We start from the raw sequence: 24,357 nt of genomic DNA, 5'->3' as shown, positions 1-24,357 counted from the left end.
TTAACAAGGAAACAATCCCACTGAGATTAAAAACTTATTTTTCAAAGGAGTCCTGGCCTTTTTATATGCATGTTGAAACAGCTTTAAGCATTGCACGAATAAATAAATGAATTAATAACCTAAATATGACTCCAAGTAACTTTAAGTTTATCAAATTATTGCAATATGCTCAAAAATTCAATTTAGCCTCATACTAAACACAAGAACACAATTTATATGCAACATCTTACCAATTTGGAGCTGAGTGCCTTCTGAACATCGGCCTGCAGCTTGGCCATCTCCTCCAGGCTTGTATCGAGGTGGACTGGGACCAGTTCATTGGCACTGATGTATTTCTGTTTCTCTCTTGAACTCAGAGCTGCCACGATCCTGAGGCGGGACTGAACTTCCTCCTGCATGATTTGCTGCTTCCTGATCTCCTCTTGGACCTTCTCCACTCTCACATCCACAATCACTGCTGTGCTCAAATCATCCCTCACCTGCTGCAGCCAATCTAGTGTCCTTTTCATCTCTGTCTCAAAATCTTTACTCTGGACAAACCTGTTTTCACACTCCTCTATCAGCTCACCGACTGCAGACTGTAAGGATCTCAGCTCTTCCTGCCACGAAACGATTTGCTCTTTGGATGCGTCTTGGGCGGCTTGGTCAACACGCGGTGCAAGAGTGTCCATTTGTTCCATAAGCCTTGATAAATGTGAATCTGCATTATGCAAACTACCTGCAAGTGCATGGTAATTTTTCAATCTTTCCTCTGCTGATTGTGTTTCAGAGTTTACCCTGACTAGCTGTTCTTTTGTTGCCCTCAGTTCAGAGTCGACTTGCATTGCCATAGCTTTGTGATCCTCAAATGACTCCAAAGTTTCATCCAAATGTTCAACTTTCTGTTCAACTAGGCGTTTTAAACTATTATACAAACTGACAAGTAGGGTCATTTCCTCTGTGCGCCACGGCTGTCCAGTGCTCCGAAAGCCCTCCTTTTTCTGGTTCAGTTCACTCACAGCTAGACCCAAGCTGCTAAGGTCTGCTTGCATTGCTTTGTAGTCACTTTGCAAATTCAACACTTCTTCAGTTTGTAAACCAACAGGCTGAGTGCCAAGATGGTTATACTGCTCCTCAAGTTCTTTAAGTGCTTTGTGTGTTACATCGATGAAGGAGGCATATTCGTTTCTAGTAAAAATAGCTTGTTGGATTTTCTCATGCTTCTCTTTGGCTAATGTTAAAATACTGTTATACTGTTGAGGTAAGGTATTCAGCTTTTCATCCAAAAAACAATGGTCCACCTCATTCAAAGTGGGCAAAATCTCCTGCCCAGCCCTTTGCACAATAAGCAATAAATTTTCATATTCAATTGCCTGTTCAATAATTTGTTCATATTTAAATAATTGTGTTTCCAACTCAGCATCACCTACCATTAGATTGATTTCTGGAAAAGTGACAATATCTGCTTGCTTTAACCACTGGCAAATCTTCTCCAAATCTGTCTTAAAATATTTGCGAGATACTAAAACTTTCTCTAGCTCTTGTAGTTTTTGCCCACATCTATGTAGCGTCCGATCGAAAATATTCTGCAATTCTTGTAGCTTGGTTAGTATTTCATTTTTTTCCTCCTCACTTGCAACCCTCATTAAGTCCCTTCCCTGAGACCACAATGAAGTAAGTTCACTCTGATAAGCTTTAAGGCTGCTTTGAATGTTCCTACATGTTCTGACTTGCTTGGCCAAATCTTCTGGTAGCAAAGCAATGTATTCCTCTGCTTGGGCTTTCTTTTCATTCTGCTGGACCCACGATATTGACTGGTTCACCGCTAACAAAAACTGCGTCCTCTCTGTGAATGCTTTGCTAAGATGCTTCCGTCTTTGTACCACTTTGACACTTAAAGACTCTACTACATTTTGTGTGTCGGAAATAAGCTGCTGCAGATTCTGGCGTTCACTTAGACCTAACCTAGCCATCACCCGATCAGCATCAGTCATGGCTTGGTCCAGTAAAAGCTGCTTGGCCTCCAGTTCGCTGCATATACTTAAGTGGTCAAATAGAAAGCTTTGTGCCAGTTCTGGAGGTGGGCTCATTTTCATGGCTTCTGATAGAGCGGGTTGCTGCTCCTCTGCCCAATCACGAGCCTCTCTCAAACGGGTCTCCACTTGGCTCATGTCCTCCAGTGTCACCATTGAATCCTGTACCTTCTTCTCAATTAGGTTTTGCATCTGCATCCATCGCTGCTCAAAATGACTGATTTGTTCTTTTACCAGTTCCTTGTCATCTAAATTGAGATGTTGAATGACTTTTTGTTTCTGCTCCTTCAAGTCCTCAAGAGCCCCCTTCTGGTCTTCAAGAGTTACTGCAAGTTGACGTAGAGCTTCCAGATGTTGAGATGAACTTTCAGCATCAGTTCTGTGTCAAATAGATGAATAATAATTTTTCTCACACAATATTTTAAGGTATTTTAAGCAATAACATCTCTATAGAGGCAAGCAGGTGGTGAACCCTGCAATAATTACATTGTGCATTTTTCAAATGTTTAGCCATGTGATGTGGCTCTTCCAGACATTACCTGGCCAGATTGTCCCAGTCTTTGGACACCTGTTCAAAGAGCACCTCCACTGCACTGATGCAGTCGTGGTACTCTTGCGCCCTCTGCAGGTCCTCCTCCCTCTGGTTCTGCAGTCTGTTGGCCTGATTACACAGCTCCACCCACGTGTCACTGAGGCGGTCCAGGTCAGAGTGCTCCTGTGAACCGTGACCTCCCATCAGACGACTCGCAGTCTCAGACATCAGAGTCAGAGTGCTCTGTTTTGACTGAAGGAGCTGGCTGCAATCCTGTCAAGAATTCATACAGACAGGGTGTTTTTATTGAACATACTATGTAATAACAAAAAAGTAAGGCATTTGAAAGTTATTATAATAATGTATTATATGCCTTTCAATGACTATTCTAATCTAAGTATTGTTTTGTACAATGTGAACCTGGTCAACTTACAATTTGAATGGCAAAAAATGTATTATGCTAAATATAATGTATTTTTTTAAAGGAACATCCATATAGATAAGCAAAGGTTTGGGTTCTGTAGTGAACTTTCCAGAAAATAAACAAAAAAAGTGATAAAAACAATGACTAAAGATAAACTAGAATGAATATATTATTGTGTATAAAATCATCAAGATGGTATAACAAAAACACATAAAGTTTAGACAGTAGTAGGAATGAGGTACCTTGGCCTGTGAGAGCATGTTTTGAGCAATTTTGATTTCAAGTTCTGCAGGTCGTCTGGAGAGGCTGAGCAGCTGCTGCTCCAGGTCCTGAAAGAGAGCGGTAAGGTCCTGCTTCTGGTCTCTGATCTGCCGCCAACCCTCAGACAGCTCCTGTGACCTGGACATACGCTCCTCAATCTGAAATATCATACAATTCCATGTAAATCTCCCCAACAAAACTAATCATATTGGTAAGATAAGTTTCATTTACTGAATGAAGGTCAGATGATGATTCATTTGTTTCTTTAATTTAATATACTAATGAATGTTAACTCACTGTTAGCTTGACTTGCTGGACCTCTGCAGCTGTCACTCTCACTGAGTCATCAGACAGATCGCACACAGAGCAGACCAGATCCAGGTAAGTGCTGGCCTGCTCCTGAAGCGCCCTGTAATGCTTCACCTGCCACAAAAAAAGAGATCTCAATCACAGTTTATTTCAACTGTATTCTGTCTTTCCATCTACCGGTAATTACAGCACATTTCTCTTTTCTTGATAATTATTCTATAGTGTTAGCTCAGGGTAATGCAAAGGGTATAGAAATGTATTGTTACCTGTTTGAGTGCCTCCTGTAGCCCAGATGGGCCCTGATCATTGACTTGAAGCTCTTTTTGAACAGTGGAGAGCCATGTTTGACACTGCTCTAGAGTATCCTGGTGGCTCACGTGTTTCTGCAGCTCACGATCAAGACTTTGGTAAACCTGTAAAACAAAATAAAATTCATTCTCACAATCTTAGCTGGTTTTGCATTTTTACTACTAAATAACCCCTTACCCGCTGTGCAGTGCTACAAATGGCAGAGTAGCTGTCTCTCGCCCCCTGTTGGTGAGCTTGGATTTGTTGACTGACTTTTGCTTGAACTTGACCCGTACAACTTGCCACAAGATCTTCTCCTTTCTGCTTCAAGCTGCTGAGACGATCCTCAAAACTCGAAATCTCCTCCATTATTGCCTGAAAATAACATATCTAGTTAACGTGTGGTAAAATAAACAGATATAACAACAACTTTCTATTTAAGCTATAGCATTAATTTCTTCAATAATTTAATCTACGCTTGATCTACAATAGAAAAGAAATGGTTTACGGGGCAACGAGGCAATTTATGTTAGGAAAGACAATCCACTTAGGGGCCTTAGACATAATTTATCTCCTATTTATAACCCCATCCTTAGACCTAAATCAAAACAAGGAAAAAAATAGTGCTAGCCAGTATGCTAATAGGTGTCAGAGCACCCATTAGGAGACTGAATGATTATGCAAAATATGACTCAGGCACAGTTCTCACTTAGGCCTAGCTAACAAACAGAAACTGTTTACAAATAGGTGTGTTATTTTCAATGTAGTTTCTCCCTTCAGATAGATATAAGGCAGTGTCCGCCAACAATCTGACCAGAACTGAAAAAGTGGCTTGGGTGACCAGCAAAACATCTTCACTCTAAAAACTTTTTGACCAATTGACAGAATTGAATTTTCTTTTACAACAATTGATTGTACTTTACACTATCTCAAATCTAAAGTTACCTTGTGTCGGGCCAGTTGTTGTGTAGCCATCTCCATGCTGCTAGTTTGCATCGAGTCAGAGGTGACCAAACGACTGGACATTTGAAGAAGCCATTTCTCCACTTCTTGCAGCTCACTGTTGTAGTCCTCATGCTCTTTCACCCAATCCACAAGGTTTTGAACATGGATCTGAATATTGTAAGAAAAATTAAAAATCTTGTATTAGTACGGCTCGGTGTTTGAAAAATTACATGTTCATAAAAAACTTTAAAACATATACAAACTTTGGCAGCTAGACACAGATCTTGGTAGTCTGCTTGCAGTTTTTTCATGTTATCACGGATTGTTGGATCACGAATCCACTCAAGCAGAGCCTCTCCTTTCTCTATCACAGATTTCACAGTTGGTTCATGGGACTGCACTGTTTGCTGAACTGTCTACAATTATTAAAAATACAGACATAAAAATCACAAAAGCGAAAGTACAATTTATATTTAATAACAAGTAAAAAATCTGTTTGTTGTATAGTTTCATATTAAGCAACAATGAATAAATAAAAAACTTAAATTGAGACTTACCTTATATTTTGCAAGCTGGGCTTTCTTCTGGTAGAGTTCTGCTTTAGGTTCCACAGTTGCAGCTAACAAATTCTTGGTCTCCAGTACCCATTGCGCCTGCGTTTTATATTTATCCATGAAGTCTTTGGAAAGTGATATGCATTTCTCCAAGGAGCTGTGTTCAGCCCGTAGAGCCAACATTAGGCTCTCGAGCTGGGAGAGGTGAGCATCCACTTCCTCTTTCAGCTGTTCAGCTTCAGGCTCCTCCAGGAAAGCCATGGCACGTTCAGTTTTTTCTCTCATTGTTTTCAGGTAAGTGTGGCCCTGCTCCATATCAGTCTGAAAAGACTGAAAACGAAAACCATTGCTGTTTAAAGGTTCTATATAAGGCAAAACTGATTTGTGACCTTTAAGGCATTTTAGAATGTTGTTACATCATCAAAAACATAGTTGAGTTATATTTCATTCACACATGTTTGAGTAACACTTTGTTATTAGGATGTCTACATCTCCAAAGCTCAAAGTGGTTTGTTCCAGCTTGTGATATCACGAAGTAGTAGCTTTTAGGCTAACAGCTACCTATCATCTTTCGTTCACAAGAGATTGGCAATTCCAGGGCTGAAATTATTCAAATGATTATAGTGAAGATGTATGGAATTTAGGAACACAGCGGAGCACTTCCTGAATTACCACATGACCAACCACATAAGGTGGAAGAAGAACACCAAATGTGCAGGATTTGTCTGTTAAACATGTGTGAATGAAACAAAAATTATATGAAATTCTGAATTTTTCTGACATCAATTGTGCTGTTTTTTCTAACATTCATTTTAAGAAATTAGCTTCAATATTTTACATCAATATATCTATTCATGCAGGACTGTGTATATACCTCAAGTTTCTTCATCTTTCTCTCCATGGCAAACCGGTCGACTACATCAACACTTATTGCCACAGTGCTGAAGTTATTCTGAGCTGTACTGAGCCAGTCCGTAAAGGTTGTGACAATGCTCTGAGCCTCTACAATGCGAGACACTTCCTCTTGTAGCTGCTTGATTGTTTCCTACAAACCAATAATGAAATACTTTACGATATGACAATTAAGAATTAAAAGAGCTCTATGAATAAAGATTTACCAGTAAGTGCAGCAAGAGGGCATGGTAGCGTGCAGTGATCTGAGTGGCTCTGGAGCTGATCCTGGAGCTGATGTGTGTTTCATCCAGGACCTGCTGAGCCAAAACACTGAGGCCCTCCATCTCCTCCTGGTAAACAAGCACTTCCTCCTGCCAACTCTGTATAAGGTGATAGATGTGTGTTAAAAAGCAGCTACAAAGACATTAACATAGATTCTCATATTAAACCATGCATTTACAGTTTAAGAGCATACGGTTACAGCTCACCCCAAAACATTTTCATAGTAGTATCACTGTCAAACCAATGATAACAACAGTTTGTCTACCTTTATGAGCTGAAGTTGTGCGTCTTTGGTGGTGCGGTCAGATCGTCTGTGAGTCCTCAGCTGAGCTTTAGTCTCCATGCCTTTGAGCCAGTTGTCCAGACACTGAAATTTCTGCTCCATCTGCCTGAGTTTGGCCAGAGCACTGTTGAGCTGGGAGCGTGTTTCAGCCAGTCGGGCCTGGTATAGCCTCCACTCCTGCTGCAGAGTCTCCAGGGAACGGTCCTCGATTTGGGGCAGGCCCCAGGGGAGGACCTGCTCCCGACTCACCAACAAAGTGTTCAGCAACGCTTGGCCTTCAGTACAGTGGAGCTGCAGTTCCTGTAGTCATAGAGGGGTTGGCAACTAATATTCCACATATTGGAAATCATTATAATATCATTAAACTATTGTATTTACCTTAGTTACATTCAATTACTTTACTGTTATAATGAATCATTACTTTATTATGTAAAATTGTTCATCATTGTTTTGTTTTATTGAATCTTGTTTACCTCAAAATGTGCTGGTAACATCTATTCCAAATTTTGAGACAGTGGAATTTTTTTAAACACATTAGATATTAGTTAACTATCAGTAATTGGAACAACATAAGAGCTTTCATACCTGTAACTTTTGTAGAGTGTCTTCCAGCATGTCCACATCTCCCTCCAGCTGCATGTAGCACCCAAGCTTCTCCTGTTCCTGCTCCAGCCACTCCTCAAATGCATGAAGGCCGCGCTGATACTCCTGATGGGCCTTCACCAACTCCTCTGCTTTACCCACTCCTTTCTACAAGAAGAAAACAACAAAATATCCATTAGTTATTACTAATGAGTAACATTCCTTTTAATTAAACAGATGAGAGTTACCATAGCATTGTCCTTGATGGTGTTGTAGCGCTCTTGTAGATCTTGCAGCTCAAGTTGAGTCACATAGTTTTCAGAAATACTGAGACTCTTTGCTGTAATAGTCTCAAGAAGAGCATTGTGACTCAAGACTTCTTCATACAACAACTGGAAAAGCAAATATATAATTAATATAAGTACATCCGTTTTAGCTTCACTCTTTAATATGTATTATTCCTGGATGTCACAACATTTGCATTGATTAAGTAAAAAAGGGAAAAAATGTGTACCTTTGCTTTGCTCAGATTGGCCGTCTTGTCTCTCATCTCAGGACAGTGCTTATCAGCGGGGTCTAGACTCTCCTCCACTCGCTCCATCCATGTCACAAACTGTCGGACATCCTCCTGGTAACTGGTCCACTGGGACAGGGAGCCCTCCAGCTGACTGTACAATTTTAAGTAATATACAGATGTAACCAACACTGATAAACCAGACAACATAAAACAACTTACAAAATCATGCTTGGATCAAACTAACCTTTTACACTGAATGGATGCAGAGAGTAGGGCGTCCCAGGAGTCTTTCAGCTCCTGTATTTGTTTCTGCACAGCAGGTACACCATCAGAGGATGTATTCCTCTGGACTGACTCTCCTCTTGTGATCAACATCTTCAGCTGGATTTCTTTCTCCTGACGAGCTGTTAGCAAAGCCTGACAAAACAAAAACATTCAAATCAATGAATAAATACATAAATAAATAGTCCAGCAATATATATAGTTACAATATGGAGCTTGGCTCACAATTAACGTTTACAGAATATACAGAATATATACATTATTTGCATTCTAATAATAATACCTCACATTGATATTGCACTTTATAGGCTTGGCAAGTCTCTCAGGTTACTACACTAAAGTTATTGGTTATTCAGTCCACTCTCTCTCTCACTTACCGTAAATAGCCAAAGCTGCTAATTAAATGTTTTGATTACCTCCACTTTGATCATCCTGCTGTCCAGAACATTTTTATCCACCGTAGGGGCGCAGTAGGTCTGCAGCATGTGGCTGGTGTCTGCCACCCAGTTCTGGAGCTCCTTCAGCCCTTGGGAGAACAGCTGGTGCTCATTGACAATGCGGTCAATTCTAGAGGCCTTCTCCTGCAAAAGATCAAGAGAATACCAGGTTACTATAATCTCATTAAAATTAAATCTCATCATCTCTAAAATGGTGGAGAGGCTACAAATATATGTACTTTTATAGTGAAATTTTATTAATTCTCATCCGTTTCTTACTCAAATCTCATAAAGAATTACCTGAGCATCTCATGTGAAGAGACCTAGTTTTAATTAGGCAACAAACATTTCTGTCTACAAATAAATTCCTTTATAAACATGGGTCTAACAATTTACAGACAACACAATTTAAGAAAGTGACACAGAGTTACACAAGTTACACCCACCACCTTTGTAGAAAGTCCAGAAAGTTGCATGCAGACAGACAGCTGTTACTGTACCTTGGTGAGGTTGGTTAGAGCGAGGTACTGAGCAGAGAGCTGAGAGACGCGATGCACAAAGCCCTTCCCGGCTGCGTGCTCATCCCACAGCAGCTGCGCTTTTTCCCTGAGCCTGCAGAGCTGCACCTCCTGAGAAGCCAACTCCTCAAGCACAGACTGGAAGGAACAGGCAGGTTAGCACAGACGCATGCAAGCAGACACAGAGATACAGGTGAGAGAGGGGGTCAGACAATGCAAAACAGTTGATTATATACAAGGGAGTAGCGTTTGAAAAACATTTAGGAAGCAAGTAACAATTGTTGAAGGCTTTATGTTAAGACATGTAAATGAAGCAAAGAAAAGAATGACATCAGATGCAGTTAGCTTTTGGCAGTTTTGTTGTCTTAAGCAAAGCAAGAATGGATGACACAGTACCATGGCTTGATGTAAACTGAAAATTAAATGGTTTCTAACTACAAGTACCATCATATCTATTGATTGGCACCTGAAGTTTGTGTAGCTCCTGTTTCTTGGCTGTAAGGTCATGTAGTCGGGTGCTGCTCTCCTGCACAGCCAGCTCTGTGACATTCAGACAGTCCTGAAGAGGTTCTGCACTGGCTTCAAAATCCTTCATTTGAGACACCAGATTCTGAAAAATGTTTTATACAGAATATTACAAAAAAATATTATTAAAATTAATCCACGCATAATATTTGGAGTGGGTTTGAGGACAAAGCCTTACTTGTAAATTAGTCTCTCTGTTGTGCAGGTTGGACATTATACTCTTCCAGTCTTCACGAGCTGTGTTCATTTTAACCCGAACTGCATCCACTTTGTCTTTGGGTGCCACACTGCAGACGAGCTCCCCATTCACAGCCACAGCATTCAGCTTGGACTGGCCTTGTTCTCTGTCATTTAAAAACTCCTGGGGATACAAAAGCATACAATCCATTCAGAAAAATATTCAAATTTTGCTTGACCTGTCGCTCAGGGCAGCAAGGAGCCAATGCCCATTTATAGTACTGGTAAATAAATGCATGAATGCTCTGGTAAATGTGTATAAATATTTAAAAGTTTAGAACCAAAATAATTGAAATCACATTGTCGCCTAATTTGCCTTTTCTCTAGTTTGTGAGTAAATGTGGGCTGGTCCTTTAGTAAATTAAATGTATTTAGACTGCAATGGGTTACAAATTGACCAAAAAATAAATAAGTGAAATTAAGCAATTAGTTAGCAGACTTTGTTTTACTTATTATTGTACCTGTATTTTCTGCAGGCTTGAGGAGGCCTCGCTGAGATTCTGAGGGGCGTCAAAGCACTTGGCTGTGTTGATCTTAGTGTTGACAAGCCACTGCTGAAACTCTCTGAAAGTCGCACGGAAACACTGGTCCAATAGCTTTTCTTTGCTCTGACACTCTCTGGAGGCCTTCAGGCTCAGACTACAGAGGTACAAAATTAAGTAGTTTAGTTAGTGGGCTTTCCCAGTTGAAACATATGGGAAATAATAACAACATTATGAATCGAAAAAACACATCAGTATAAAAAACAGAAACTAGCAAGGTATTCATGAGTGTTTCCTGTTATAGGTGACATTTTAAGGACTTTTCACAATTCAAAAGATATAATAGTCTGGTTTAATAATTCTCAATTACTGTAGCAACGGTCCTAATTTTTTATCATTCTTAAACCCATGGGGTTCTTCCAAATAAGGGCATATATTCACTTTAGTTTTACGGTCCATTCACTTTTTGTGTGATACCTTAAACTTGGTAACTTAATTAATTCCAAAACACATCTGTACATTAAATGCAAAAATAGACAATAAATAAAAAATTTTCCTCACCTGTTATATTCCTTTATTAGTGCAGACACTCTCTCAGACTGTGTTCCCATGTCTTTAGAGAATCGACACAAATCATTCAGTTGGGTTTTCAAGCTGTCAGACAAGGGCTCAGCTTTAACCAGTTCCTCTAACGTGTCCTAAAGAAAAGGGAGAAATAAATTAAACCTTAGATAGGACAAAATGCTTCCCGAAATTCATTAGCAAATAGACTTACCTTTGCCATTTCCCATCCTTTTACAGCCTCCTCTCCATCAGTTTTGGCCTCAGCTTGAGTTAGCTTAAGACGCCATTGATGTAGCAGTCGGTTGAAATCATGTAGATCGTGCTCCAGTTGAGCAGAGAGGCTGGTGAACTCCTGCTCTGAGCTGGCAATTTGGGACAGGGTAGTTTCCAGACTAGCCCTGGTCTGTAGTGCCCCCCGCTCCCATTGTTCCCATGATGACAGCAAGGCGGCCTCCTCTCGCTCCATGGCTTCATATCCTCCAGAGCCAGTGTGATCCCTCGCCACAGCACCACATCTTTGGACGCGGTTCAGCCTCTCTCTGCCTCGTTGTTTAGAGTCGAGCAGCTCCTAAAAGTTATACAAATCAAAACAGAGTGAAGTGGTTTTAAAAGTGTAAGGGCGGTGTAAGGGCTTAGTGTATTTGCATTTTTTTTCATCTCATAAGCTTTAACGGACAGGATAGATTCAAGTGTGAAATAGGGGTGATGCGCAGTGCTAGGAATCTAACCCAAAGCCTAGCACAAAGCCCTGTATACGTACTCTAGTCCCAATAGATTATCAGGCAGCACAAATTCCTAGATTTTCATGTATAATTAGTTCCTGAACAATAACTCATTAATGAACTTACTACTCACCTGGACTTTAGATAGTTTCCTCTTTATGGACAGAGAGTCTCCAGACAGGTCGGACCAGCGCTGAAGCTCCTCTTTGGCTGAGATCAACCAATCATTAAAGTCCCTCACAGCATCCAGGTACTGCTCATGTTCTGACACGATGTTCTGCATGGACTGCACTTTACCCTTTGAAGAGAAAAATAACAAAATTGCTGGGCTTCGGATGACATCACAACATTCTGTAGGTCAATATAAACTCTACTTAAGTGGGAATTTCTTAAGTGTGAATTCCTTATGAGAATACAATATGAAATTCTGGCTCTTTCCCCCCATATGAGACTTTAATATCAAATAATATCACATTCCAAAATCTGAAAAACACAAATATAAGCCAATTTCGTAATAACATTACTACCGGTAATTGTTTAAAAATATAAAAGTCTGTGTTATGTGTAGTGTCTTAACTTAACTGCTGCATCCCTGCTGCAATTGCTGAGAAAGACATTTTCAACCGCTGACCTGGCACTTGACCTACAGAAAATACTTTTGTCTTATTCCATCAATCTTACCTTAACCACCGCTGAAATATCTGCAAAGTGTGCACTGAGCTCCGCCCTTGACTCCGGTCCAAAGGTGGGGTCAGCCGTTTTCTCGTGCATCTCCACTGCCTTCTCAGTCAGACGGGACAGTACCGCAGCATGAGCATCCACATCAGCCTGGAGGGCTCGCAGTCGTTCCAGGAGGGCACACTTCTCCTTCAGACCAGGCTGCTGAGGAAGGGTCATCCCCAACTCCTGCTCCACACTCTCCATCCACTGCTGCAGCTGGCTACGGTTGTCCTGGAAACTGCCCCACTGTGTCACTGTCCACTCCAAACGACTGAAATGAAAGTCAATATTTTGGTCACTTGTCTCTGCTGCCAGATATTGATAAAAGAGTGGAAGATACAAAGACTTATCTTAATAATTATCTTCTCAATAAACAAATTCAAACATAGAAATCAAATAAATAATAATGCATATTTTCATACACTGTCCATGACAAATGTATCTGAACAAAAGTCCCCATATTGTTTAGAAATGTTATCGCACATGCCCAAAGAAACAAAGTCATTTAAATAAAAGTAAAGATGGCACTAAAGAACATTATTGTTTCCACCTGTTTGTTAAGTACTTACTATTTACATCTGATGTTTTAGTTGCATTAAAGTTCTGAGTAATAAAAGGTAGTTCTGGCCTTCCGATGATCACTGTACGATGATCACTATATTACATACTCTATATACATACCTGTGACAGCTCATGGAGGTCATGAGCATATTGGCCCATGCGTCCTTCAGACTCTGCAGCTGGGAGCAGATGGCCTCCTGTCCTTCCATTCGATTGTGCTTCAGGACCTGTTCCCCTTTACCTACTGTCATATTGAGCTTGACCTCACCTTCACCCTTCATCAATAGAATATCCTACAGCAAGAAAGAAGAGCATAAGTGAGAAGAATATTTACAATACAATAAACATTAAGTACACATTCTTCCAAACAAGGGCATAGAGTGCATTTTAACTTTAGAGGGACATATGGACATATTTCTGATGAACTGCAAAATCTAAATTCCCGGAACAATTAAAAAAAAATTACATATATATTTTTGTGTTCTTTATTTTTTAGTTACTCGGATAGCTGGAGGGAGATAAATGCATGAGTGATCAATTGTATTTTCATTAGCTGTTGTAAACATTTTTTTTTACAAACCTGTACAAGTCCTAATCTCTTCTCAAGCGTCTCCTTGTTGCCCACGGTGCTGTTGAGTGAAGCCAGCCTCTCCTGGACCATACTGAGCCAGGTCCATGTGGCCTGCAAAGTGTCCTCAAAGGCCTGCTGCTCCTGGAGGGTGAGCTGACAAGAGCGGAGGAGGTCCCTCCCTCTCCGAAGCAGAGCCTGGTGCTGAGACTGGAGCTGAGCGGACACTCGGGTCTCACTGCCGTCTCCTCTGCCGCCTTCATTCAGCGCCTGGGCCTCCTGACACAGACGCTCAAAAGAGTCCCTGTATGGATAGTATTTTAAAGTTGCAACATTTAAAGAGTCAGGATTGTGATTTGCATTACAGAAAGATACACATTTATTCTTTTATTTATAGTAATTTACAGTGATTTGCACAATTTTTGACTGTTGATTTTATTCACTTGTATGTGGAATAAGAATGAATAAATTAAAGAGTAGTCAGTTGGCATACTCCAAAGCTTAGACATTTTAGATATTATTTAACAGTTATTGTTGGGCAGTTTAAAACAAGTGGATAGGACTGTGCAATGCAACTTAACAATGCAAAAATTACAGAGGCTTGTCTTGAATTCAACACCTTTCTTTTAGCACTTCTTGTTGAAACTCTTCCACTTGTTCAAGCACAACTTTTTCAGGACTTCGCTGCTTGGTCTCAAGAAAATCTGTGGTCATCCTTTTTTCCATGTGCTCCAACCACCATTTCAGTTTCTTAAGGCGACTCTCAAACCTTAAATAAAACATTCATGTTAATTAAATAAAAGTTAACCTAATGTAAAGCAAGATATAGTGTTAGTGTCATACCCCTTCATAAGAGATGCACTGTCTTCCAATATTTGCTGGTTTTGTCTGCACTGCTCCACAAAGCTGTCCCAGTCCTGTTGTATGGAGGACAGGTGTTGTTGGACCTGTCCCGCACTGGCTTTGGGCAGATGGAGGAGCAGCTTCTCTCCCTCTTCACAGACCTGAGTCAGGCGCACCTCACCCTCCTCCACCCTCTCCATGGCACCCTGCAGAAAGAGAAAGGATTTTTATCTATTTATCTAATCTAAACTTAATTGTGATTTAGAATTATGATTTAGTAGTAATGTGATTGGGCAGACAAAACATTTATCCACAGATGCAAATAATTCCCAAGAAAACCAACCAAATCATATCCAGGGGTAAACTACAAGGAACATGAATGTGCACATGGATTGGATATTGTCAAGATGAAGCTCTCTCAACTTCTTTTAACTTTTAAGAAAGTGAAACCAAAGTGTTTTACTTTTAGAAGTTCAATTTCATCAATAAGTTAAACATCACTGAGTACATGTGCCCAAATCAAATTTTTAATGTGTTCCCCCTATTTAAATGCTTCCTTATCAGTTAAACCTTGTATCTGAAAAAATATCCACTGTAGTTACAAATCAAGACACTATATTAATTTTATTCAAATTTTTGTAAAAAAAAAAAAAAAAAAAAAAAAAAAAAAAAAAAAAAAGCATAAAAGCCAATCTATTTGTTGTGAACTTATGAAAGAATGTATTCTTCATAACAGGGAACAATGTGACCCATCATTCTAACTTTTAGAGTTTGAGTATAAAAAAAATGGAAGAAAATTATCATTATTGTTATTATTATTATTATTATTATTATTATTATTATTATTATTATTATTATTATTATTATTATTATTATTATTATTAATAGTAGTAGTAGTAGTAGTAGTATTACATTCTGCCAAGTAAATCGCTCCTGAGAGAAAAAAAAAAAGCTCAAAAATATAACATCACCAAGAATCTACGTTGCAGGATGGATCAGTGTCGCACTACTTTATGAGATAGGAGGGGTGGAGTCTATTTTTTCCATGAGGGCACATAAAACTTGGCAGGTACATAGAGCATCGCCAGATAGACAAAAACGTACATGATGGCCCCGTGCAAAACCACACAGGACGTCGGCCATTTTGGGTCAAACTTGACAAAAAATCTAGGCCTTGTACTTGTTCTTAGGTTTTGATCTGATGGACTCCAAACTGAGGCAGGATCATCATGACATATCTGGGATCAAAAGTTGTTAAAAGAATGTACAAAAGTCTCAGGGTGTGGTCATAACGGCCATTTTCAAAGTATGACATTGTAACGTTTGCAAAATGTGATTTAGACGGACCCACTGTAGCATTTATGTATTTTAATGATCTGGACATAATGATGCGTGAATTAAACCTCTATCTTTAAAAACAGCTTTCCAGCACCCCCTGCAAAGTCATAACAGACAAATTTAGTCTGTCGTACACTAATGAAATTTAGTACACGCAACCTTTATGTGACACTATAAAAGTCTATAGGGACCACACCAAACTGCTGATGTCATTTTGAATGTAAATCAAATTTGAGTCAATCTCTAAGAATCTACGTTGAAGGATAGCTCAGAAGTGCCCTCTGGAAAATTAAAATACATTATGCCATATGAGATTGTAGGCACATAAAACTTGGCACACACTACATCCCAAACAACAAAAAAGACACAAGATAAAAAAAGTACATTATGGCCCTACCCTAAACCACACAGGACAGGCAAAAAGTCTATGGGGACCACACTATATCTCCAACGTGAAGGCGACAAGTCTGAATCATAATATGCAGATGTGAAAACTCTGAACCTCATACTTTAACCAACTTCCTGACTTCTATCCTACGGTTCTTATCTGACAGACTCCAAACTGAGACAGAATCATCAGGACATATCTGAGATTTAAATTTTTTTTTAAAACAAAAGTACATATGTCTCAAGGTGTGGCCATAATGAGCTTTTAACGAAACAGCCATTTTGAAAGCATAAAAATTCCTGTCACGTTTGCAAACACCGTTGGATACAGACAAACCCTATGTAGTGTTTGTATATTTTGATGACCGGAATAAAATGATATGTGGATTAAAATTGTATCTTTAAAAATGGCTCTCCAGCACCCCCTGCAAAGTTAAAAAGGGCTGGAAATATTTAGTTCCAATATGACACCAGAATGACAAGCCAGGGTTAAGAGGCAGCCCTCCCACTGAAGCGTGCCCTTTCATGGTCACAAGGGTTGCAAGACCCTTTATCACTCCTTGCAGTTTTAATTACCTTTATCTTTTGCAGTTTTCGGTCCACAATGTAAGTGTCTCCAGATCTGTCAGAGCACTCTTTAACTATCTCTCTTTGCTCTGAAAGCCAGCGATGAAACTCCTGAGCCAAATCTATAAAGCAGAGAAACATTTTAGCAACTCACCATGCAGCATTAATTAGGGGGAGGAGTGAAACTGTAGTATGTGGCTCAATATATTTACCACTGAACTGCTGTTGGAGACAGGTTTGCAGTGAGACCAGGGTGCGGGTGGAAAGCTGGTTCACAGCTTCATAAGTTTTAATGAGGTCAGTGAGAGCTGAACCCAGACAGGCCAGCTCCTCAGAGGGGTATTTTCTACACAGTGTATTCAGGCTTTCTCTGGTGGCATCAATACTTCCCTGTTGATTTTGGAGCTCCTTTTGAATTTCCTGTACAGCAAAAATATGTAACTAGTTGCTCAATTCTTATGCATGTGAAAGTAGTTTTATAGCAGTATACAAATGATGCAGAAAAATATGATATGATCTGCTTATCTCTAGTGCTTACAACTATTTGATTAAACTTAATTGGGAAACTTCTCATCATGGAAATTGAATAGTAGCTGTAATTGTTTTACAATTTTTGGACCCTCTAAAATAACAACTAAGCAAATCTTAGTAAATCTTAATGACAGTAATGGTTATAACACTTTATAATACTTGCACAAAACCAGACACTTTATAATTCCGGTCATTTTAATAAGACATGTTTGCACTGTTGTTCTGATGCTAATGTTGTATATATTTTCTACCTATAAATATTTCATTTTTTAAGCATATCTTTTAACTTTGTGCATGCCCTTATTTGTATTTGTATTTATTCAGTGTGTTTTATGTTGCACTTTATCACCGAAGTAATTTTCTAGTTTGTGAACTGTGTTCACAAACAATGGCAATAAAAGTCTTCTGATTCTGATTACAATTATTGTTAGACTTCTCTGTCAGACACCATATATTTTTTGCTTGATTTGTGTAATTACCTTGACTCTGCCAATGTCCTCCGGGTCAGATCCTGTTGGTGAAGAAACCAAAGTGTCCTGCATACTTTTGAGCCAGGCTGACATTTGTGAGATATAGTCCTCCAGCTGTTTCCTTTGTGAACTGAAGTCTATTAGATTTCCTTTGGCTTGCTCATGCAACTTCTGAACTGAATTCATCTTCTTGCGTAGGTCATTCTCCAAAACCTGCAGAAATATGGATAGTCATTCTAGCTGATGAATAATAATGTGGTTTATGTAATTTATTTTTAGTATCTTACCTGTAGCCTTGCAGGAGTTTCTAGACTTTGAATGCATTTCTTTAACTCTGAGATTCTGCTTTGAAAAGTTACAAGGTTCTGCTCCTTTTCAGTCATTTCAGTCTAAAAGAGTTGCATTATTTAGTGGCATGATTATTGATTGCTTGGAATAAAAGAGATTGCAAAAATATGCTATGACCACATTTGCAGTGGAATAAAGTTAAATTATACCTGAAGTGCGGCGAGTCTCGCAGAGAGCTTTTGACTGTCATTGAGGTTAGCAAGGCTTTCATTCAGTTCAACTGCACAATGGTTGGTCCAATTCTCAATGTCTTCACTAATTTTGCGTACGTCCTCCCACGCCATCAAACTCTGGTTTAGATGCTCAATGTTGTCATCAATCTTTTCTGAGACCTAACAAATTCACCAACACCATTATTAAAAGTTCAATTTTTTAATGCTTTACAGATTTACTGCAGTGACTGATGTTTAAATGTTTATGTATGTTTAAAATCTTAAAATCCAACTTACATCCAGCCAGTGATCAACAATTGTCTCAGCATCTTTTTTCAATATTTGAGATTCACAGTCTGGAATCTTCTTTAATTCAACCACAAGTTGCTTTCCTTTGTTTGAAAACTGGTCTAGTTCATACTGCTTGCTTGCCATATCAATCTTGACAGTCTCGTGCTAAAAAATATGAATTAGTCAAACATGACATAGAATTACATAACAATGCATTGTTTAGCTAGCGGTAATAACATACCTTTGAAAGTAATTTCTTGCTTTCTTCATAGTCTTTTAAAACAGAACTTATGTCAATAATAGACTCTGCTCCTTCAATAATGCCACTTATAGATGTTTTTAAGGCTTGATATTCCCTCATGAGCTCAACAAGGACATTGCATTGTTCTTGTCTAAAAAAAATTATATTAACTTAGTACGCAAATATGCATTAATCATACTGTGAACAAATATTTATGGATTCTAACATTTCAGTGTTACCTTTCAGTTATGAGTCTCTTGGTGTCGTCCCAGGTGGTCTCCAGGAGGCTGATTTCACGGAGCACTTCCCCACCGAGCTCTGCATCTCTCTTGGCCAGTTGGTTTCCCTTGTCCCTTAACCACTGCTCCTCATGCTGGTGAGACTGTAGCTCATCCTCAAGCTGATTAAAGAATCGCAACCTAATAAATGTAAAATGCATATGGAAAAAAAATATTATCAACAAATTAAATAGCAAATTACAGCACCAGTCATGCAACAACTAGTAAATAACCTTTCAGGGTTTCATATTTGCTTATCTGACATCCTTCTGTCAGTTCTAATATTTACTGTTTGAGTATTTGAGCAACTATTGTTCATCACTTGCTGTTCCTGTTAGAAATATACACGCGTATATTCCATCACGATAACATTACAATCACAATCAGCTGAACCTATCAAATGTATGCTTATTTTTCATGCTTCTAAGACAAAAATAAATGATTTTATTAATGTTTAATACAGGGGTGTCCAAACTATGGCCCGGGGGCCAAATGCGGCCCTCAGACCAATTTTTTTTGGCCCTCAAACCTACAGGTGAACTGGCCCAATTGATCATAATCAGTACTTTTACGGCAAATTTGAATAATCCTACCAATATAACCTAAATACTGTATTGTCAAACAGACCAAATGTTAATATTTCAAGCCTTATTTAAAGTATGAAGTCAAAACTATGTTAAATGCACCATCTGAATTATCCACTGTATTGACCACTATGGCCCTCCGTGTCAAATATTTTTCAAGATATGGCCCTCGGTGAAAAAAGTTTGGGCATCCCTGGTCCAATACATTGCATCCCACTCATCTAACTGGTGCCAGTGCCATTATGAATTTATTAATGTTGTCAGTTTTCTGTATGACTTAGTATGCTTATGACTTAACTTGTGCTATTGATCATGTTTACTTTACCTCTGCTGTACTGCATGCAGCGTGGGCTCTTTGAAACTCTGGTGGTCTGCTTTCTCTTCAATATCCTCCACCGTTTTGAGTAGCTGTTCTTTTCTTTGTCTAAAAGATGTCCATAATGCCCCAAGTGCCTCTGCTTCATTTTGTTTTGACCCAAGCAAATTCCTCACAGTGTCCAATTCAGCACTGAGTGCATCTGCCAACATCCTACACGACTTACGTGTCCCCTTTTCAGCACCGATATGTAAATGACTTTTGCATAGACTGCTATCCAAATTGACAGCTAAGGTTTCAAGCTGGCTTATGTCCGGGACAATAGTAGCCAGTTCCTGTTGAAGCTCCTCCACTCGTCCTCTGTCCCAGCTTCCAGCGCTTTCCACGGTCTGTCTGAGACCATGTAAAACTCCTGCAGCGACACTATGGGTTTGTAGGAAAGCTTCAAGTCTCTCTATGCATTCCAGTTGGAGATCAGCGAGTTGCGTAGCTTCCATATAAGGCTGGAGACAACTTTCAGCTCGACTGCGGAGCACTTCAGAGTCTCCAGGCTCGCAAAATTGACAGAGTTTGCCAGCCTGTTGGTCCAAACTCTGCCTCACCCCAGACTGCTTCTCCAAGGCAGCTTGTGTCTCCTAAAGGCAATGGGAAAATGTGAATGAAATAGCAGCACATCGAGGTGGTTTTCACACTGCCTGTTCACACCTCAGCTAGTTGTCCTATTGTATTCACTTTTTTGCAAGCAATGACCAATGATGCTTTGTGTACAGTTACCATGAAAACAACTGTTTGGCTGATTAACTTTTTGTGTGGCTGCAGCTATTTGCACAGCTACATCCAGTGGATCCCAAAGTGGGGTTAGAGGCCACCAAGGGACCTCATTGGGTACTTTGATGAGGCTAAACTGATTTGCAATATACTGTATATGTATTTACAGTATATACAGTCACTGTAACATTATTTCTGTAATAAAACCTTGTATTCAGTTCTTACAGTCTTCTTACCTTCACATGTGAGGCAGCATCTTGCAGGTTGTTGATGTTAATTTGAGATGAGGAGTGTAAATTTGAAAGCATGGAGTCACTCCACTGTGAGAATTTCAGTAATGCTTGGTCGAGCTGCTCCACCAGTGATAAGTGGCTGTGGAGGTTCTGAATTCTGGTGGACAAACATAAAACATTGCATAAGTTGGAGCAACTCCTACCTGAATTTATGGAACAATAGGACAGTGTTATGTCAAAGTTTAGCATTAGTCTATTTCACTTAATTGCCCCACCTTACCTCTGAGGTATGACTGCTTTTTGAATGTTTAATCGTTTTTGTAGAGTCTCAAGGTCTTCTTTTAGCTGGGCCACTTTCTCCTTCGGTGCAGAGGAATACAGTAATGTCCCCAAAGACATGAGCTCCAGATAGGAAGATTCAAGAGTGTGGACTTCACACTGCAATGACTGCAAAGAACAAGGTTATTCATATTTGTACTGTATGCATGTGTTGAGAATCAGTGGTTACTAAAGATGTTCTATGTTTGTAATAAGTGATATCTTTGTCAGAACTGCACCTGCAAGTCTTGTAGCTCATTGCGTAGCTTTGCTTTGTCAGCAGAAAGATACTGACTTTCTGGTTTAGATGCTGCTTCACACCTTTCCAAGCATGAAATAAAGGTTGACTGCTGTTTCTCATACCTGAGAGTTATCAACCATAAAGATGTTTAGAAAGATTGTTAATAGTTTTTGTTTAGATCATTTTTTATTGTAGATACTTACTTTTGCCAGTGAGACAGCAGACTCTCCAGTTCCCTTTGCTTGTCCTTTGCCTCTTGTAAATGGTGGTCATATTGGCTGTTCAGATCTGCCACTGTTCTCTCTGCTTCCTCTCTGTCACTGAGTCTTCGAGCTCCAGCCGTGAGCGACAGCAAAGAGCCCTTCAGCCTCTCCAAGTTCTGACACACTTCCTGAAGAACAAAATGAGTGCAAAAGTTTAGCAAGTTTAAACAATGATGACAAATACACACACAAAATATTTTCTAGCATTGGTGAAAGACTACACAGTATTCAGATTGTCAAAGGCTAACATGCTAACTTACCATGTGATTCTGAAGAGTTTCATATGTGTCTGATGAAGAAGTGCAGGATTTAATGGGGTCCTCTAGTTTCGTATGAAGTTCACCAATAGATGCTTGGACCTAGAACATGACAACTTTATCTTTACTTTTTGCCAAAACATTTAGACATTTTCTTTATTATTGCATCAAAGTAATACCAAAAAGTTATTAAATCAAATCTTACTTCCTCCAGTCCAGCTTTGAATTTTTGCTTATGCGAAGAGCTCTCTTCCAGTTGTGTATCTAACTGCTGCACACTGTCCTTCAGCTCTTCCCAGTATCGTCGAACCTGAGTGAGGCGAGCTTTGACCCGAGCGCCCTCCCCTGAAGACACAAACTGGGCCAAGGCCTGGGACTCTGCCTCCAGCTGAGAGAGGACCTCAGCACGCTCCTGCACCTCCACACTCACAGTCTGGAGAAAGAAGGCAAATTATTACAGCTAAAATACAGCATTATGAAAAATGTAACAATGCATTATACGTTAGGATGGGATAACAATATTTTAGATTTCAATCAGCAAAAATAAAAATTAATATTGGGTATAGCACATCTGAAAATGTATTGTATTAACTCCATTTAGCACAAAGTTCAGAATAAAAAAAATCTTGACTGAAATTTTAGTTGCTTTCTTTTAGTAAAAAACTATGGAACTACTGTAGTTTACCTTTACGGTCTTAATTTGTTCATCCAAAGGTAGAGATGGTGTTCTGATGACTTCCAACTGTTTTTCCTTTGCAGAAATCCACACAGAAAATCCTTCAAATCCAGCTATGAACTGCTCCCATTGGTGCTTCATGTCTTCCAGGGTCTTAACACTTGAATACAAACACAGTTTAATACCTTATATAGTCTAACGAAACATCAACAATCAAACAAAATATTACACCAAATTATACTACTGCTTACTCTTTCTTAAGCCCAGACTCAACTTGATCCACTTGCTCACTGAGAGTTCGAGCTTGTTGAACCAGGAGATTTTTATTCTTGGGACCAAGCTGAATTTCTGTGGCTCTTTTAGATAAAGTATTCATATGATGGACTTCTGCTTCACACTGTTTCAATAACACCTATTTCAAGAAACAGACAAGTTGAGTCTATGATATATGGAAACAGCAAATAAATGTATTGTAATGGATAAAAAATACCCTTCTCAAATAAACTGAAATAAACAGAACTTACTTTGGCCTGGTCTAGCTCCACAGCCAGGCTCTCAGGGCTGCTGAAGTTCATATCTCTCTCCATTGTAGATCGAGCTTTTGAGACAAACTCAAGCACTGCCTCCTGTTGGCTGTCAAATTCCTGCCATGCTGCCAGTGTCACCTGCAGAACATAATAAAAGCATCAAAAAGATTTACTTCAAGAAACACAAGATTCAATAGTGAAACTTTCCACTTTGGATCAATATTAATTTTGTTTAACGGGAAAATAATATTGTTTTTATTTTGTTTGTGTTTGAGAAATTTTCCATCTATGGTATCTATAATCCAGCAAAATGCACAAAATCCTTCAAAGTATGATTACAATGCATAATGAGACAGTACAAAAATATGGTAGCCCTCTCTTACATTAGCCTAATATACAGTTCTGAAGAAGATAAGTTCACCTCCCAGTGCCCCTGAGTTTGTGGCTGGTAAACCCTATGGACTCCTCACCTCCAGGCTCTGCTCCTGTGAGTCCATGTTTTGCTCCATTTTGCTGAGTGTGTTTTCGAGACACTGCAGGTCCTGCTGCAGACTGTCCCCCACGCCCTCCTCGGCCTGGAGCTGCTGCCCCCTGGTCATGAGCTGCTGCACGTCCCTTCTCTTCAGCTTCAAGCGCTTTAGGAGTTGCTAGGAAGAAAGAAAAAAAACATAACATAGTACATATTTTGAAGGTAAAGTTAAATTTTAAGATATTAGTACCAGACCAAACTAGCAGATTCAAACAAGGCGTTTGTTGTAACTTGTATTATTATAACAGATTATCTGTTATCTTGTAACAGTATCTTCGTTTTTACCTGATAAACCAGCAGTAGTTGTTGTGCCTCTCTAACAGTCGGTGAGTCCAGGATTCTGGCGACCTCGGCCTGAGACTCTTTCTGCCCCTGAACCAGATCATCCAGGGTACTCTGCACTTCCTCTCTGAATTGAACACAGTCTCCCACAGCTAAAATCATCTTCTCAGCCTGCAAATACAAAAATAATGATATATTTGGTAAAACAAGCAAATATGCTTAGAGTGATGCACTGCACATAACGTTGCTACACTGACTATACTGTACTAGCTCACAAATACACAATAGAATTACAAATCCCATGGGATAAATTTGGATACTACTGCTATACTAAAATGGGGAACATATGGTTGGTTGTTTGGATAGGTTGAAATATTTGATCAATTGTACTTAAATATTACATTGTTATCTGCACACA

General features: G+C 39.4%; 1 protein-coding gene across 1 annotated transcript in view; it reads right to left on the bottom strand.

The window, feature by feature from the left end:
• The window catches only part of syne1b (spectrin repeat containing, nuclear envelope 1b), a 77,003-nt gene that overhangs the window by 31,335 nt on the left and 21,311 nt on the right, over nt 1-24,357 (bottom strand). The window contains exons 27-75 of the mRNA XM_055231305.1: nt 23,943-24,110; nt 23,599-23,775; nt 23,126-23,266; nt 22,853-23,013; nt 22,611-22,761; nt 22,131-22,358; nt 21,929-22,027; nt 21,609-21,796; nt 21,404-21,527; nt 21,127-21,293; nt 20,850-21,003; nt 19,855-20,480; nt 18,907-19,086; nt 18,668-18,818; nt 18,433-18,591; nt 18,133-18,315; nt 17,923-18,024; nt 17,645-17,848; nt 16,847-17,054; nt 16,644-16,756; nt 14,343-14,548; nt 14,119-14,268; nt 13,512-13,803; nt 13,052-13,224; nt 12,332-12,641; nt 11,784-11,948; nt 11,140-11,496; nt 10,926-11,062; nt 10,344-10,521; nt 9,824-10,006; nt 9,587-9,730; nt 9,103-9,258; nt 8,582-8,746; nt 8,128-8,300; nt 7,881-8,034; nt 7,615-7,758; nt 7,370-7,534; nt 6,767-7,084; nt 6,444-6,599; nt 6,200-6,370; nt 5,329-5,655; nt 5,035-5,187; nt 4,772-4,939; nt 4,025-4,201; nt 3,805-3,951; nt 3,527-3,652; nt 3,211-3,387; nt 2,552-2,817; nt 231-2,391 (exon numbers count right to left, since the gene is read on the bottom strand). Of these exons, the coding sequence (XP_055087280.1) occupies nt 231-2,391; nt 2,552-2,817; nt 3,211-3,387; nt 3,527-3,652; nt 3,805-3,951; nt 4,025-4,201; nt 4,772-4,939; nt 5,035-5,187; nt 5,329-5,655; nt 6,200-6,370; nt 6,444-6,599; nt 6,767-7,084; nt 7,370-7,534; nt 7,615-7,758; nt 7,881-8,034; nt 8,128-8,300; nt 8,582-8,746; nt 9,103-9,258; nt 9,587-9,730; nt 9,824-10,006; nt 10,344-10,521; nt 10,926-11,062; nt 11,140-11,496; nt 11,784-11,948; nt 12,332-12,641; nt 13,052-13,224; nt 13,512-13,803; nt 14,119-14,268; nt 14,343-14,548; nt 16,644-16,756; nt 16,847-17,054; nt 17,645-17,848; nt 17,923-18,024; nt 18,133-18,315; nt 18,433-18,591; nt 18,668-18,818; nt 18,907-19,086; nt 19,855-20,480; nt 20,850-21,003; nt 21,127-21,293; nt 21,404-21,527; nt 21,609-21,796; nt 21,929-22,027; nt 22,131-22,358; nt 22,611-22,761; nt 22,853-23,013; nt 23,126-23,266; nt 23,599-23,775; nt 23,943-24,110 (11,283 nt within the window). The remainder of the gene's footprint in view (nt 1-230; nt 2,392-2,551; nt 2,818-3,210; nt 3,388-3,526; nt 3,653-3,804; nt 3,952-4,024; nt 4,202-4,771; nt 4,940-5,034; nt 5,188-5,328; nt 5,656-6,199; nt 6,371-6,443; nt 6,600-6,766; nt 7,085-7,369; nt 7,535-7,614; nt 7,759-7,880; nt 8,035-8,127; nt 8,301-8,581; nt 8,747-9,102; nt 9,259-9,586; nt 9,731-9,823; nt 10,007-10,343; nt 10,522-10,925; nt 11,063-11,139; nt 11,497-11,783; nt 11,949-12,331; nt 12,642-13,051; nt 13,225-13,511; nt 13,804-14,118; nt 14,269-14,342; nt 14,549-16,643; nt 16,757-16,846; nt 17,055-17,644; nt 17,849-17,922; nt 18,025-18,132; nt 18,316-18,432; nt 18,592-18,667; nt 18,819-18,906; nt 19,087-19,854; nt 20,481-20,849; nt 21,004-21,126; nt 21,294-21,403; nt 21,528-21,608; nt 21,797-21,928; nt 22,028-22,130; nt 22,359-22,610; nt 22,762-22,852; nt 23,014-23,125; nt 23,267-23,598; nt 23,776-23,942; nt 24,111-24,357) is intronic.

Source organism: Periophthalmus magnuspinnatus, chromosome 22, assembly GCF_009829125.3.
Source record: "Periophthalmus magnuspinnatus isolate fPerMag1 chromosome 22, fPerMag1.2.pri, whole genome shotgun sequence".
Lineage (NCBI taxonomy): Eukaryota > Metazoa > Chordata > Actinopteri > Gobiiformes > Gobiidae > Periophthalmus > Periophthalmus magnuspinnatus.
The sequence above is the reverse complement of the archived record's forward strand: the minus strand, read 5'-3'. Positions and strand labels throughout refer to the sequence as shown.